The 15607-nt window shown below is 32.1% G+C and overlaps 1 protein-coding gene and 1 long non-coding RNA gene across 2 annotated transcripts in view; both read right to left on the reverse strand.

Annotated features, from left to right (window-relative positions):
* Positions 1–15607, reverse strand: part of LOC132068547 (uncharacterized) — a 73180-nt gene that overhangs the window by 2701 nt on the left and 54872 nt on the right. The gene's annotated exons all lie outside the window — the stretch shown is intronic.
* Positions 8283–11802, reverse strand: LOC132068543 (probable pectinesterase/pectinesterase inhibitor 12). The gene is made up of 3 exons (XM_059462164.1): positions 11049–11802; positions 10185–10526; positions 8283–9109 (listed from the first exon to the last, which is right to left on the reverse strand). Exons 1-3 carry the CDS (start codon positions 11719–11721, stop codon positions 8421–8423), a joined length of 1704 nt encoding a protein of 567 aa, XP_059318147.1. The 5' UTR covers positions 11722–11802; the 3' UTR covers positions 8283–8420.

The following is a 15607-nucleotide window of genomic DNA, read 5'->3' on the forward strand; positions in this document are numbered from 1 at the left end:
AAAAGCGCTACGCTAAGGTGATTTCTTATTCAACCAACTGAGGCTATTAGTAAATATTTTATGGACCATAGTGAACCCCCATCCAGTTAAAAACAAAGGCAGCAATGAGTCGAAAAAACAACTTAGAAGGTAAAACAGAAGAGAACCCATGAAAACAACAAAAACTAGTTCATTTTATTTCCAATAAGAACATGATAAACAAGAAAGTTTTAAGTCATTACCCACATTGACATCTACTTCCACATTGACAGCAACTTGGAGGAGCAAAGTCTCTATGGTATCCTCTAAGAAACCTACTAATATATATCACACTGAATATAACTAGGCAAACAAAGAGTCAACAACCGAGTCATTTTTATAAGGAAAAAGAATCACCTAGAGTAAACAGGGGTATAAACAAGGCCTTTCTTTCATAGCAATTAATTCTGGATACTAAAGTATATAAAATTTAAGGCAACATGCAACAGACAATACATCGAAAAAACAGAACAATAAACTTAGAGTCATGGCTTCTACTTTCCAGTTGTACAAGCACAAGTCTAAATTTGCGACATATGAAGTGAAAAATAACTTTTGGTCTAGAACCTTAGATGCAGCACACTAAACAACAAGATTCTAGCTTCACAACTAGAATTTAAAAAATGGATCTTACTAACATGGCATAAGCTAATGATCTGTGCATTTTTATTAATAACCTAAGTAAGACTTATCCCTTTCGACATCTAAAAGGAATGTGCAGTGACAAACTTCTTCTTCCACATAAAAAGATGATCAGCACCTCATTAGCATAATGCAACACAAAAGAAAGTACCCTTTTATTAATATGGGAAGTAAAGTACCTTTTCTACCAATGAAAAGAAAGTATTTTTTCTTCTACATGAAAAAGAAAAGTACTCTAAAACAACATTAACATAATATTCAGCTCAAGTAAAATCCCTACTGATGTGTTATCTACATATTTAACTTATACATTTATATTTTACGCATAAGAAGACCATATGCTGGAAAACCGATTCTTCCACATAATGATATAGAAACACTCTTTAGAATTTACGAACATACTTAAAAAATACACCAGTCCTAACGTTATGACTTTAGGTGAATGCAAGAGTTAACATCACCAACGAGAAAGAACATATCCTACACATAATTTAATTCATCTATAGCAGAACAGATTTCGACACAGCTGAATAATGGATGCTCTAGGACATAAACTAGCTCGAGCAGAATCAAAAAGAGGAGCAGACCATCAGAGCTTACAAACCTACTTTGAATTCAGAATGTCATTTCGGTATATAGTTCACAGGTTCTGTTGAATACATGATAGAAAATCAAACAAGCATTCTAGATCGCCTAATCGTCTTCAAATACACCTAATACTCACAATTTTTTGAAATCGCCTAATCGTTTTCAAATACATAATGGTTCACCTTCTTACCTAAAATTCAGATGCCCGAGCCCAGCTACTGATGGTGAATAACGAAGGGAAAGTTCTGCGATTTTGCAAAGGAAAATTTCTATAAGAGTTTGTAAAAAAGTTATGCGATATCATATAAATATAGATCGTATGAGAAAGTTGAAAATCGAGCTAAATTGAGAGAGTTATACGCATAACAAACGTGAGCAAGAGAGAAACAGAGAGCATCGACATCAATTCCAGTAAAATAATCAACTGAGTCACGAAAACTAGCAATCAAAGCCTAATTTTCTCAACCTACTACAAAAAAACATCAATTACAGTAAAATGACGATTAATTTAGTATCATTTATCTTAACATTATATGAGTTTAACAAACCACGTTTACACTCACAACTAGATATCATAAATGTGTTTAGGATTTTTAATTGATCCCAGATGAAAAGTGGAGTTCCTTGATTTATTGTGCCTAAATATGCTTTAGTAGCTGCATTTTTCTATGGAAGTCTGTCATGCTAATAACACATAGAATTTCAGTAGTATTGCTAGGAAAAGAAGCGTGTGCTTGAACCTTTCTGGTTTTCAAGGATAAGTTAGATAAGAATTAACTAATCAGTTGATGTGATCTACTTCATCTAGATTCATCATGGGAAATTATCACTCAAATCTTAACAGAGATAAAATATTAGGTAATTTCTTTCAATCTTTATAAGCTTTAGACACGAAAGGTATTCATAACATGTATTGGTGGGAGGTAACAAGTATTTGGTGAAATAATTGAGGTGCGCGCAAGTTGATCCGAACACTATCGTATAAAAAAACAGAGTGACATGCTTTCACTAGTCAACCGCATTCCCAATTCCACTCTTGGTTGGATTATCCACAGTTATTGACAAATTCAAATATCATGTACAAAGCCTCAAAATTGTGAAATTGGAGTTTGACCTATGTTAGAACAGCTAAAAATTGCTTAAAATAATAACAACAATTAAATCTCGTTTTCCTTTCTAGAAAACATTTGGGATATTTAGGATAAATTTCCTGAATGGTCACTTAACTATCACTTTTTTTCACCAAAGTCACTTAATTATGTTTTCTACCACAAAAGTCACACAACTCACTTTTTTTCACCAAAGCACTTGACTACTTTTTCTAACACAAAAGTCACATAAACAAGCAATCAAAGCCCTATTTTCTCAACTTAGTGACAAAAATCACACAAAAACTAATCACTTCCGGAAAATACTAAAATGATCAATTGAATCACACAAAGCAGCAATCAAAGCCCTATCTCCTCAACTTACTGTCGAAAATCAAACAAAAACTCATCAATTCTAGTAAAACAATCAAATGAGTCACATAAACTATCAATACTGTCAAAATTCAAACAAAAACTCATCAATTCTAGTAAAACAATCAAATGAGTCACATAAACCAGAAATACTGCCAAAAATCAAATAAAAACTCATCAATTACAGGAAAATGATTAATTGAGTCACATAAACCAGCAATCAAAGCCCTAATTTCTCAACTTACCGCCAAAAATCACACAAATAATTGTATATTGTATTTGCAGTAAAATGATCAAATGAATCACATAATCACCAAACAACACATTGCAAATCAAACTTTTAAAGTATCAGATCCAGTAAATTCACAATCGTCAAAGCTAACTGATGAAAACAAATGCAATATGTAGAAAAGAAACCACAAATTTTGACGAATTCGATTCGAAAATACAAACCTGAAGAAGATAAATTTAGAAAATCTATTTGATATTCTGAAGAAAACTTACAGGATGAATAAGAAAGGGCAAAACGTTCTTCGAATTTTTCAAAGAGAGGAAATTTTCAAAATAAAAAGAGCCGCTAAACTTAGAAAGATTTGCCGCTGAGAAAGAGAGCTGTGTCTTGCTGCTAAGATGTTCTTTTGCCGCTTAGAATTGATAAGATGTACTTTTGCCGCTTAGATTGATTACTTTTTTCTTTTCTTTTTTAAAAATAATATATGCACATACAGTGATTGTCACTAAAGAATAACTTTTTACCTGCTATTGTTTAATTGCCCCTAATAGCTGACTTTAGACTATATACTAACGGCAATTAGGTTATTGCCGTTAAATAAATGCCACTAAAAGGCTGTTTTGGTGTAGTGATTCAACAAAAGATATTAGCCGCTATTTTTGCTTAAGTGTAAGGAACTTTGTGTCAAGTGCTTACTTTGACTTTCATTCTAATAATTATCCATGATGAAGACCAAAAATAGGCCAAACAATAGAGTCGACAATGATTAGTCCAAATCAAACAGTCTGTGTTACAAAACATTACAATCTCATAGCACATAATTATTCTGCTTTTGTGATAGATGGCTCTGAAATGGACTATTAGTCCAAATCAAACAGTTAATTTATCTGTGTTACAAAATATGCCCTTGAGTTACACGGCCTCTGTCACAATCACAATGGCCCAACCCATTTCCCCTTAATTACACCTGCTAAATTATCTGTGTTTTATTTTCTTTACAAACCCATTTTCTTTATAATCTGCAGCACGTACGGTTCCAAAAAGAAGTGTAATTGCAGATTTATCTAAAAATTGCGGCTCCCGAAACTATATTTCCTATCTCCTCGAGACAATTAAGTCATAGCATACCAACAAGCCACCATTTTTTCATAGATCCAAGAAAATACAAGGCGCCTTTTTTGTGCTTCAAATATTCAAAGTTAATAAATCAATATGTTCATCTTCCAATCGACCCACTTCTACTGAGACTGAATGCAACATAACTGTTGGAAATTGAAGTGTGCACTTCTATAGCAAAATCTAAAGCACCCGTTTCTCTAACAACTTCACATGAAAAATAATGTTACTTTATTTGAAATTTGAGAAGTTCTCAAAAGAATTTGTACTACAACTTGAAATATTGAAGTTCATTTCACAAGTCTAATTCATTGTGAACATTATACACAATATAATAGAAAAAGAAAAAAGTTACTCATTTCTATTTCCGTTTTGAACATTATAACAAGACAACAAAAATCCCGTAATAATGTGCTAGTCTTACTAAAAATCCTATAACAAAAAATCTTGAAAAAACGAAAATGGGTTGGGTGAAATAAAGTGAAATCGGATCGGGTGATAATTTAATCTAGGTGAATAGGGGGGAAATGGGTTGGGCCATTGTGACATCTACATGAGCAGGTGTAATCGCATATTTACCCATAAAGATACCAAAGAATAAGATAACGAGTTTTTATAACTGGTAAACTATTTCTCAAAGCAATTTATTTTCTTTCACAGAGAAACATTTATCGAAGTCAGAACTTGAACATTTAATCAACTTTAGTTGATTACTCTATTTTTAAGCTTTAGTGCCTTACAATTAGTACATAACCTTTTCCGTAGCTATCCAATAGAACCTTTGGAACCACTTCTTATCTGGTTGCAATGACTCGCATCAAAATATTCAGTTTTTCATTTTCAAATGTCAGAAAAACTATAACGGTTCATATTGTTTTTCCTCAAAATAATTGTATGAGAAACTCCCGCTACTAATCCACAAGTCATTAAAAAATTATGGAAACTCAATATTTTTCACAGAATAAGAAGAATAGTTTGTAGATATATCATATATTGTACTTAGTATCCTTGTCAGATCACATGATCTTTATCTTTCTCTCCTTTGTTTTTCCACTTTGTTTTTCCACTTCAATCTTAAATGCCATGAAAATTCTAGATCATGTGAAAGCAAATATGTGTGTGTGTGTAACTCTGACCATTGAAATGAACATGAGTAGATTATTCACATTTGTCTGTGCGTATAAGTTTTAAACTCAAGTTTCAAAAATAACTTAATTAAACGATCTCAAACTTTCAACTTTATGGCAAGTTATATTCCCAGAATAAAGATTTTCTTCATTTATTTATGGCTTTTTTAAGTTTACACAATCATATTTGATGTTTGCCATGGATTGAGAACCAAAATCAGTCCACCAAAAAATAGAGAGACCATTTAATATAAGTGATTTCGATACACAAAATTTGAAGATCACCATTTCTTCAAGTCATTTAACTTGTCCTTAAAATACTATATGGTATCCCCAATTTCTGACAGAAGAAGCACTTGCCATTTTTCAGATGAAGGACTCTCTATATTCTTCTGTTTAAGATCATTCTTTCCCTTCGTATTATGGAAGGTGTTATTAGTACAAAGGAGAAACCAAACCAATATAGGTGTGATAAAGCTACATACATTCTAAGTTACTATAAGTGTGATAAAGCTACATAAATTCTAGGTTACTTTTGTGCGATGAGATAAATGAAGTTCACGCTAGTGAATTTCAACATCACCTTTGGACCGAGATTTGCAATTCGCACAGAATTTACTAATCATAGAACTAACACGTAAGATAAGGTTTTTTGTAGAAAATCATAAAAGATTAACACACGGTAACACATAGTATGTTATCTAATAATGTCTTTGTAGTGTTTTAGCCCAACAATAAAATCGAATAAAAACAATTCCAATGAATTGAGTACAAAAGCTTTCGAGTTAGAGGCGGTTTGACTCTTTTCGTTAGTAAATTACTTATATATTGTATGCAAGCTATTCCTTTTTCTTTTTTAAAAAAAATTTCAATTTAGCAAACGAAAAAAAGATAGAAGAGAAGCTTACATGCTTGAATTAAATGTGTTCCACAACCTCTTGAAAATAATTATAAAAAATAAAAAATAAAACGAAAAGAAGAAAAAAGGTGTCTATTGATATACAATTTGAAAAAATATGAAACTTTTTTCTCTAATATACCACTAAGTCAAACGAAAGGAAACAAGACAAACATAACCGTTAAAACCATAGACCTTTGAAACTTTGATATAGGTCAATCAAAACTGTTCTTGATCACATAAGTGGGCCTTTGTCCCACCGACGCAATCGTCCAATATCAAGTAATCATATTTTTGTGATTTTTTGTGTCCTCAAGTGCACTAGTCTTTAATTTTTGTTCCTCAAATTGTTGGTCTTTAAATTTTAGCCTTCGCCTAAAAACACAGGTTTGGCGAACTCCTCGTTCAGCCGAAAATTTTTAAAACAAATTCACGGGTAGAACTTAGATTATAAGCAAGGATTTTACTCGCAAACTCGCCTTATAGGAAAAGATATTTCAAAACTCGCCTTAAATGAGGAGGTTTTAAAATAAGTTTTCGCCCAAAACTCTACTTTGAGGTAGTGTTTGAAACTACTGCGCAGAAAATTCTCGTCGCAGTGCCTAACTTGGCCCAACATAGGCCTAAAGCTTGTTATAAAATTACGTCTTCGATTTTTTTTTTATTTTGTTTTTTTTGTTTTTGTTTGTTTTGTTTTTTTGATCGAACCTAGGATTCGAACCCCAAACCTCATGGTATTAAGCGAAGGGCAAAATTAAAAACCACCAATTTGAGGGGCAAAAATTAAAGACCACCCCAAAATAAGGGCATTCCTGCGAATTGCCCTCAAGTAATTGCACGGTTTCCCTTCAAATGGACTGGTCTTTAATTTTTGCCCTCTAAGTGGGCTGGTCTTTGATTTTTGTCCTTCAAAATCAAACTTATGCCTATAGTAGCATAAGTTCTCTAAGGGGACGGACATAACTTATGAATATTATAATGCGTGACTTATGCCCCTATAGGCATAAGTTTGATTTTGAAGGGCAAAACTTAAAGACAAGCCCATTTGAAGGGCAACCATCACAAAATTGGGACACAACTGCAAATGACCCGTCCGATATCTATCCTACTATTTGCAGCGAAGTAATTGTACGGTTTGTCCTTCAAATGGAATGGTCTTTAATTTTTATCCTTCAAAATTGACTTTAAGGGTGCTGACATAACTTATGAATATTATGATGCATAATTTATGCCTCTATAGGCATTAATTTGATTTTGAAGGATAAAAATTAAAAACCACCCATTTGCGGCCTTCATGGAATCTTCAGACAATCTTTGTGCAAGGTCCATTATTTGGCTAATAATGCCACATGAAAGCTTTCAAGTTTTTTTTTTTTTTTTTTTTTTTTTCGGATTGTCCTTTATTTTGGGGTGGTCTTTAATTTTTGCCCTTCAAATTGGTGCCTCCCCTCAAATTGGTGGTTTTAAGTTTTCCCTGCCTTAAATTGGTTTCTTCTTTTTACCTATTCCTATGCAAATTCCCATAGGATAAAAATTAAAGACCACCAATTTGAGGAAAAAATTAAAGACCCCCCCCCCCCCCCCCCGAAGGGTAATCCTGCAAATTTCCCTTCAAGTTTCAACCAAGAAAAGGAATGTGATTGTACATACATGCCTACTCTTAGTAGATGTATCCAATATGAAAGTCATGTTTATAAACTTATGGATTTATATATAATAACAATTAAATTCACAATCAAATATTTAATTTCATTGTGGAATTGCTCATGTCTAACGACACGGCTTATGAATATATACATGTAAAATAAATCACTAACATTTTAACAAATACTCTCTCTGTTTCAATTTATGCGAACCCTTTACTATTTGGAGAGTTTATGAGGTGGTTTTTTTACCACGTTTTTCTTAAATTTTTTCTAAATTATTTGAATTATAAATTATCATGACTAATAGTACTTTTAATGTAATTTCTAAATATATAAATTTTAAATTTACAAACTTGAAAATCTATGTCAAAATTTAAAGTCAAAGTTATAAAGTTTGACCTTCGTACTCCAAAAAAGTTCACATAAATTGAAACGGAGGGAATATTAAGTTTTGAGAATATAAGTTCAAAAGTATGACGGATCCAATGATAATTGAAAAGACCCTACTAGTTAACCACTTAAACTTATCAAATCTAAATTCGGGATCCGCCTATATAAGCAACCAATGTCCACATGTAATTTTCATCCATTAACAACACTTCGCATGTTACAATGCTGCTTTTGCAGCTTTATCAGTAAGTTGAAATTGAGAGCTACCCACTGTACATTTTAAGTGGGAGGAATACACTATCCTTACACCCCATCATCATAAGGAAAAGAAGTCGAATCTAACCATTCTTCTCCAGTAATAAACTCCGACACCGTGAAATTTGCAGCATCATAATAGTCCATTATGTGATAACCTGACCATGTAACACGATTATCGGTCCCTGATGAAGGACCACTGTTTTCGTACTCTCCGTAGTATAATGTATCCAAACTTTGATTTCCCGACCACTCTTTCCACCCTTTCGGATTAATAAAACTGTCTATATATGACTCGAGGTACACCGTTCGTGAATAATTTCTCCATGGTCTTCCTAGGTAACTATTGACACTACTAGAATTAGAGTACAAATCCTCAGTGGCTAAAATTGAACAATTTTGTATAGAGATTCCGGTATACTCCTCAGGGGAATCGCGCGATTGGGCTGTAATTACGGTGAATTGGCCAGGCATTGGCAACCTTGACACAATGTTACAACCTTGGAAAACAACAGCTGCATTTCCGAAAATGTAATCTACTGTACCATAAATGTCGCATTCTCTGTAAAATTGTCGGAATGAGTGGGCGTATAAGGTGTCCTGATAACCAGTTATGGTGCAACGATAGATGGCTGCTAAGTCTGCATTGATACGAAGCGCAACTGCTTGGTGCTTTTCAGGTCCAGCTGTGTTCTCAAAAGTAATGTCGCGAGCCAAGAACCCTTCACCGGATACAGCTGAAATCAATCAAAGATCATTATGTCATCCTGAATGTTAATGGATTTATATGTACTTTCTTCGTTTGATTTTATATGGCATGATTGGAGATACGAGTAACATTACTTAATCTTCAAAGTGAATTAGGACACAAAATTTCTCAATTTTTCTCAAATAATAAAATTAATATATATAGAAACCACATAAGAATTACTGTAAAGAAACAATAGTTGGCAGTCCATTTGAAATATTTTAGAACAGTATAAGGTCTACACATTGACGATATATAAAAGAGTTACACCACATTAGTAAAAAGACAATTGCAAATAATTTTTTATACGAACATTAATTGATAACTTAAAAACTGATAAACAATTTTTATAAAAAGAAAATATGTTTTTAATGGAATATCCAAATCGAAGGCAAGACATAAATAGACTATAAGTTCATTTTAAATCATAGATCACAAAAAGGATCTGATCAAAGCAGAAAGACAGTTTTGATTTGAAAAAATTGCGGTGCAGGTCCATCTCTCGACCAGTTCAGATTCAAGCAAAAGTGACCGAGGGACCCAGACTTTTGATTTCTTCTCTATGGCGGGAGGTTATGTAAGAAAACCTTATAAAATAATTTAAAAAACAGTGATCAAAGTGAATCTCTTGTCGGATAAAACAAGGCGCACATATCAACAAAAAGAATACTCCCACCGTCCCATATTAAGTTTCACCTTAGTAAAAAATATGCATATTATGAAACCAATAATGTAATGTCAAGTTACTAAATTATCCTAATTTAATAACTAAAAATAAATTATTTTTTCCTCTTGATTAGAGCATGCATAAGTAATAAACCTTTTGACATTAGGAATCCAACAATATCAAGTTACTATATGGCTTTTCCAATCATTATTTAGATGTTACTTTAACTTGTCACTTTTTGTCTAAGGGTAGAGTTGAAAAAACAAGTCAATTAATGTTTTGGTTTCCTAAGGTGACACTTATTATGGAATAAATATTTTTAATTAAAGTGACATGTATTACGGAACGGAGGGAGTAAGTAAAAACAGAAAAGGAAGTTTTGAAGTGATGAATTTACCTACAGTGGCAGATCTGAAAGTAGTCCAACCATCAACAACACTTCTATTACCAGTAATCACAGTAATATCACTTCCATCTCCAAGAAGAACAATGTTAGGCTTCCAACTTGGAATTTCAACATTTTCTTGATAAACCCCTTCTTTTACATAGATGAAGATCCTATCATCACTATTATTTGGTGCAAAGTTAATAGCTTCACTTATGGTAGTGAAATTTCCACTTCCATCAGCTGCCACTGTAAATGTCAAATCATCATTTTGATCATAATCGTCATCGCTCTGCAATATGTGCCTATCCTTCCGAGACAGCCACCTCGGCAGAATTTGAAGTTTATGGGTTCCTATAACAATCTCAAATTAATTTACAATGATAACTGAGTCCACAACCAAATATTTATAAACTTTTAATGGAATGAGATAATTACGTTTTTGAACCACTCAGAAAAAAAGAGATCCTTTCATTTATGTCTGTTCGGCCAAACTTAATTACCGACAGTAGCTCAAATATACAAAACATATACATTGATATGTATATTATACGTGTGATATATGTATGTTTAAGCATAAATAAACAAAACCTATGCATTTGCTAGCTATTTTGTAAACTAGATCACCCAAAGATATCTTTTAATTATCTCAATAGCCAGCTAATGCATGAGTTTTGTATAAGTATAAACACACATATTCATGCATATTGTATACATAAATTATACATACGCTATACATAACATACTCATAATCAGTTTGTGGGTTATTTATACCGCTCGTAATCAATTTTACCTGAGGGGCCAAAGATGGAAAAGATCCTTTTAATACATATAGATGATATGAGAAAAGGTTCCTAGATTCTTGGAAACACATACCTAAAGCTTTGGATCCGCTCCTACTCGGCACACCCAACGACAAGAGCCGGCGCCCCCTATTTCCATTCCCCTGTTTTTTATTCCCCTGTTTTTTAACAGAGAACTTTGAGAGCATCGACAGAGAATTACTAACATGCTCGTAAGTACTGCTCAGAGTATTAATCAACGTAGATTTCAACGACCCAGTACTGGAATCTAAGCCTTCTAGGCAAGTAGCTTTGTTAGTCAGTGCTGCACTGAGAAACGCTTTCGCATCAGCTAAATTCTTGGAGTTAGTCAAGCCAGTGTTGATCTTCGATAGAGATCTTTTCAATGAAGATATTGTAGTTTGATGGAGTTCTTTACAATCTTGAATAATACCTATTCGTTTTTCGACAAGATTTGAGCTTGAAGCTGAGGAAAATAAGGTTGTGAGATGTCCTGTTCCTAATAAGGCTGATTGAAGAGATTGTAGGAGAACTTTTAAGATGTTTGGGCTGATATTAATGGAGATTGATAATTTGTGTGTGTTGAAACAAGATTGTGGATATGGAGTGGATTTGCACAAGGATTGTAGAGAAGAAATATGAGTAGTGTTCAAAGTTGATGAAGAATTAAATGAAGAAGTTGTTGTTATGAAAGATGTTGAGTATATCATGAGCAAGAGGAAGTTGGTAATAAAGAATGACCCCATGACTACGATAGGAATGAAGAGAAATCAAAATGCCCCAAGGATTTTCACTTCTTATATGAAAAAAGTAGAAGAACTAATCTAACAGTTCACGGATATATTTCATACTAGCAATGCATGGAGAAAAGGCCATAAATAGTCCCTTATCTATGGGAGTAGGTCTAAAATGATCCCTTAACTATACACTTATCGGTTTTAGTCCTTTAACTATTCAAAAACTTATCAAATTTGATCTCCATCTATTTTTATACACAAACAGCGTACAAACTCATAAACCTTCGTGAGATTAATCGTTAAACCATTTCTTAGACTATATTTCTCTCTCCCTTCTTCTTTTCCTCAAGTTCCATTTGTTAAAAAAAAAAAAAAAAGCATTCTGGACCGATGTCGCATTTTCTAGTCTCTAAAATTCGAAAAGACAAACTCGCACAAAATTTCTCCATTTTTCTCAAACATTACTAAAAAACCGTAAAATCGACGAGAAAAAATCGATAAAAAAAGCTCGACGGAAAGACCAACGGATTCGTATGTTTTTTCAATAATTTTTAAATCTTTTTTTAAGAAAACGAACGGATTTTATTTTTTTACAAAAATAGTGAAAAAATATAAAATAAACCGATGGAGTCCGTTGGTTTTTTTTTTAATAAAAAAACCGACGGAGACGGACTCTGTCGGTTTTAGAGAGAAAAAACAGTACAAATTAAATCAATGTAAGTATATGAACAAAAAATATCAGTGGTCTAGTGGTAAAGCCCTTTAATGCCAAGAAATATACCCGGGTTCGATTCCAAGTTCCTACGTTTCATTCTTTAATTTTCAAAAAAAAAAAAAAAAAAAAAAAAACGCGTGAGACCGTCGCTTTTTTTTTTTTCTTTAACAAAACCGTCGAACTGGGTTGGTTTTTCGTCGGTTTTAACCGACGCAATCCATCGGTTACGAAACGCGAGAGAGAACTTGAGGAAAAAAGTTTAGATTAAAGAATGAACTTGAGGAAAAAGAACGCGGAGAGAGAAATATAGGTCGAGGAATGGTTTAACGATTAATCTCATGGGTTTATGATTTTGTACGCGGTTTGTATAAAAAAATAGACGGAGACCAAATTTGATAAGTTTTTGGATAGTTAAAGGACTAAAACCGGTAAGTGTATAGTTAAGGGACCATTTTAGACCTACTCTCATAGATAAGGGACTATTTATGGCCTTTTCTCGCAATACATGCTCGTGCGATGCACGGACCGAATATGTCTATTCACTTTAATTAATCAGTCTTTAAGGTTTGTATTTTGAAAATAACTTTTAAAAACATTCTAATTGTTATTATATATACAAAATGTATTTTATGTACCATTACTTTAGTTGTAATTAAAAGTCTTTGAGATGGAAAGAGTCGGACTTTTATTATTATCGCGACAATGAAAGTTGTTCATTGATGTAAAAAGAAAATTAGTAAGAATATGAGGGAAAACTAATATTTTGATTCTAAATTTTTTCTTTTAAATTATTTAATATTTTATATATATGCGGCTGTTGATATCCATTTCAATTAAGTAACTATTCAGATCCAAACATAAAAATCATTTTGTTGTATATATTGGATTAAAATATTTTTATTAAGTTAATTAAAAATATATTATATTTTTTATATTAATTTTTACAAAAAAATCAAAATTAGAAAGATATATGTTATATCATTAATCACCAAATTTTATTTTAAATGAAAATATAAAGTAATACATTTTATAAATGTAAAGAAACAATAATCAGATACTGCAAAGGAGAGTAAATAAGTAAAGTATTGACAATGAAAGAAAACGGGGATAAATGTCACTAGGGGCAGACCGACACAGGCGATTGTGGTGCTCGAGCACTCATTACTTCCGACGCGGAACCTGCAAATCTATAATAACTTGTTAAAATATCTTAAGTAAATAACTTAGCACCCAGAAGCCAAAAGTCTAACTGGGTGCTTTGGTTGTTCTGGCCGATAAATTGTCGGCTCCGAACTTCTTCATCGTGTGATCGAAACCAACTTCAAGCGTCTGCATTGTTGTTATTCTTTTCCATTTTTTTTTTTTTTTGTTTTTTGGTCTGCATTGTTATTCTTTTACTTTTTTTTTTTTTTTTTTCTCCTTATTTGCATTTCTATCTTACTTTGTTTATTTAGTCCATTGTGTTGCTGTCAATATCAGGCCCATATCCTTTTTCGTTATTGCTTTCTTTTTTCAGTTCTGTTTTTGTTCCATTTCCACATACTAATTGAGGTCTGAGAAGGCATTTCTCTTTCTGGCTTTTCCCTTTTAGTTTCTTTTTTTCATTTTATTAACTTTCTCCTCCCAAATTCACTTCCCAAAATATATTATATTGTCCCACATAGTGAAACTCATTTCTTCCCTGAAACTCATTTTCTTCCTTGTTACAGTTCTTTCTTCTCTATTATTTTTTATAATAAATTTCGTTTAAGACTGTCAAAATATGAAAACGCCGAGAATAACTGTGAATAGTAAATATTTTAATTAAAAATTAATAATATCTATAATAGTTTTCATGTTGGATATTTACCATCAAATTTCAAATAGTTGTACACTTATACTATTTAATATTTATAGCATTGTTCGTTAGTAGAGGATATTTAGGAATAAAATATGATGATTCAACTTTAGATTCTTGCTATTGAATCCATAACACTTATGAAATTATAGGTTCAAAATGTTAAATTTGTTGGTGTTCTTTTACGTATATATCCATATTCTGTGCGAAAAGCGCTAAATTTAGTTGAATCCATAAATATATTCTATACGCCTATTTGCGCTAGATATAATGGAGCACCCATTGCTTCAAAATCCTGGATCCGCCACTGTGTCACTCCCTCCCTTTACTTTTACTTGTCGATGTTAACATATCAAGGGAAAAAAATCTTCTTCTTATTTTATCCTTTACATTAATTATTCATTTTCAAATCATTTTTACGCGCTATTGAGACTATATACCAATAAATATGGATATTATGATAAAATATATACTTGATTTATTAATTTTCAAAGAACGTGAAAAGTCAAAAGTAAACAAATTATGTGTAGGAGCATTAAAATAACTTTTGGTGCAAATTTGCATTGCTATTGTTCATCCTCTCTTCGCGTTTAAAGTATTGACAAAGAAGAAAAACGGGGATAATAGAAATAGAAAAGAAGATAAATATAGAATACAAAAATAGACATATATCTTTAGTAATATGGCCAAGTAATATGGACGAATGGAGTACTTCATTTTTATTAATTCTTAAAGAACGTAAAAAGTCAAGTATAGTAATATGGCCAAGTAATATGAGACTGGAAGGAGTACTTATTTATTAATTAACTTAAATAACGTGAAAAGTAAAAAAATGAACAAGTAAAAGTGCACGGAGGAAATAAATATGTGTCGAGAATTAAAATAGAAGTACACGTGTATACATGAGAAGAGAATAAATATTCAGTACTATAGCATATATCCACGTGGGATTTATTAATTCTCAAAGAATGTGAAAAGTCAAAAATGAACAAATTAAAGTATACGGAGGAAATAAATTTGTGTAAGAGAATTAAAATTGAATTGCATATGTCTATACATGAGAAAAGAATAAATATTTAGCTAGAACATGAAAATCAAAAGTGAACAAGTAAAAGTGCACGGAGGAAATAAATGTGTTGGAGAATTAAATTTAAAGTGTATACGTCTATACATGAGAAAGGAATTAAATATTAAGTACTATGACACATGTCTACATTAATATGGACAAAGGGAGTACTTCATTTTTATTAATTCTTAAAGAACATAAAAAGTCAAATATAGTAATGTGGCCAAGTAATATGGGACGGAAGGAGTACTTCATTTATTAATTCTTAAATAACGTG

Source organism: Lycium ferocissimum, chromosome 8 (assembly GCF_029784015.1).
Source record: "Lycium ferocissimum isolate CSIRO_LF1 chromosome 8, AGI_CSIRO_Lferr_CH_V1, whole genome shotgun sequence".
Taxonomy (NCBI): Eukaryota; Viridiplantae; Streptophyta; class Magnoliopsida; order Solanales; family Solanaceae; genus Lycium; species Lycium ferocissimum.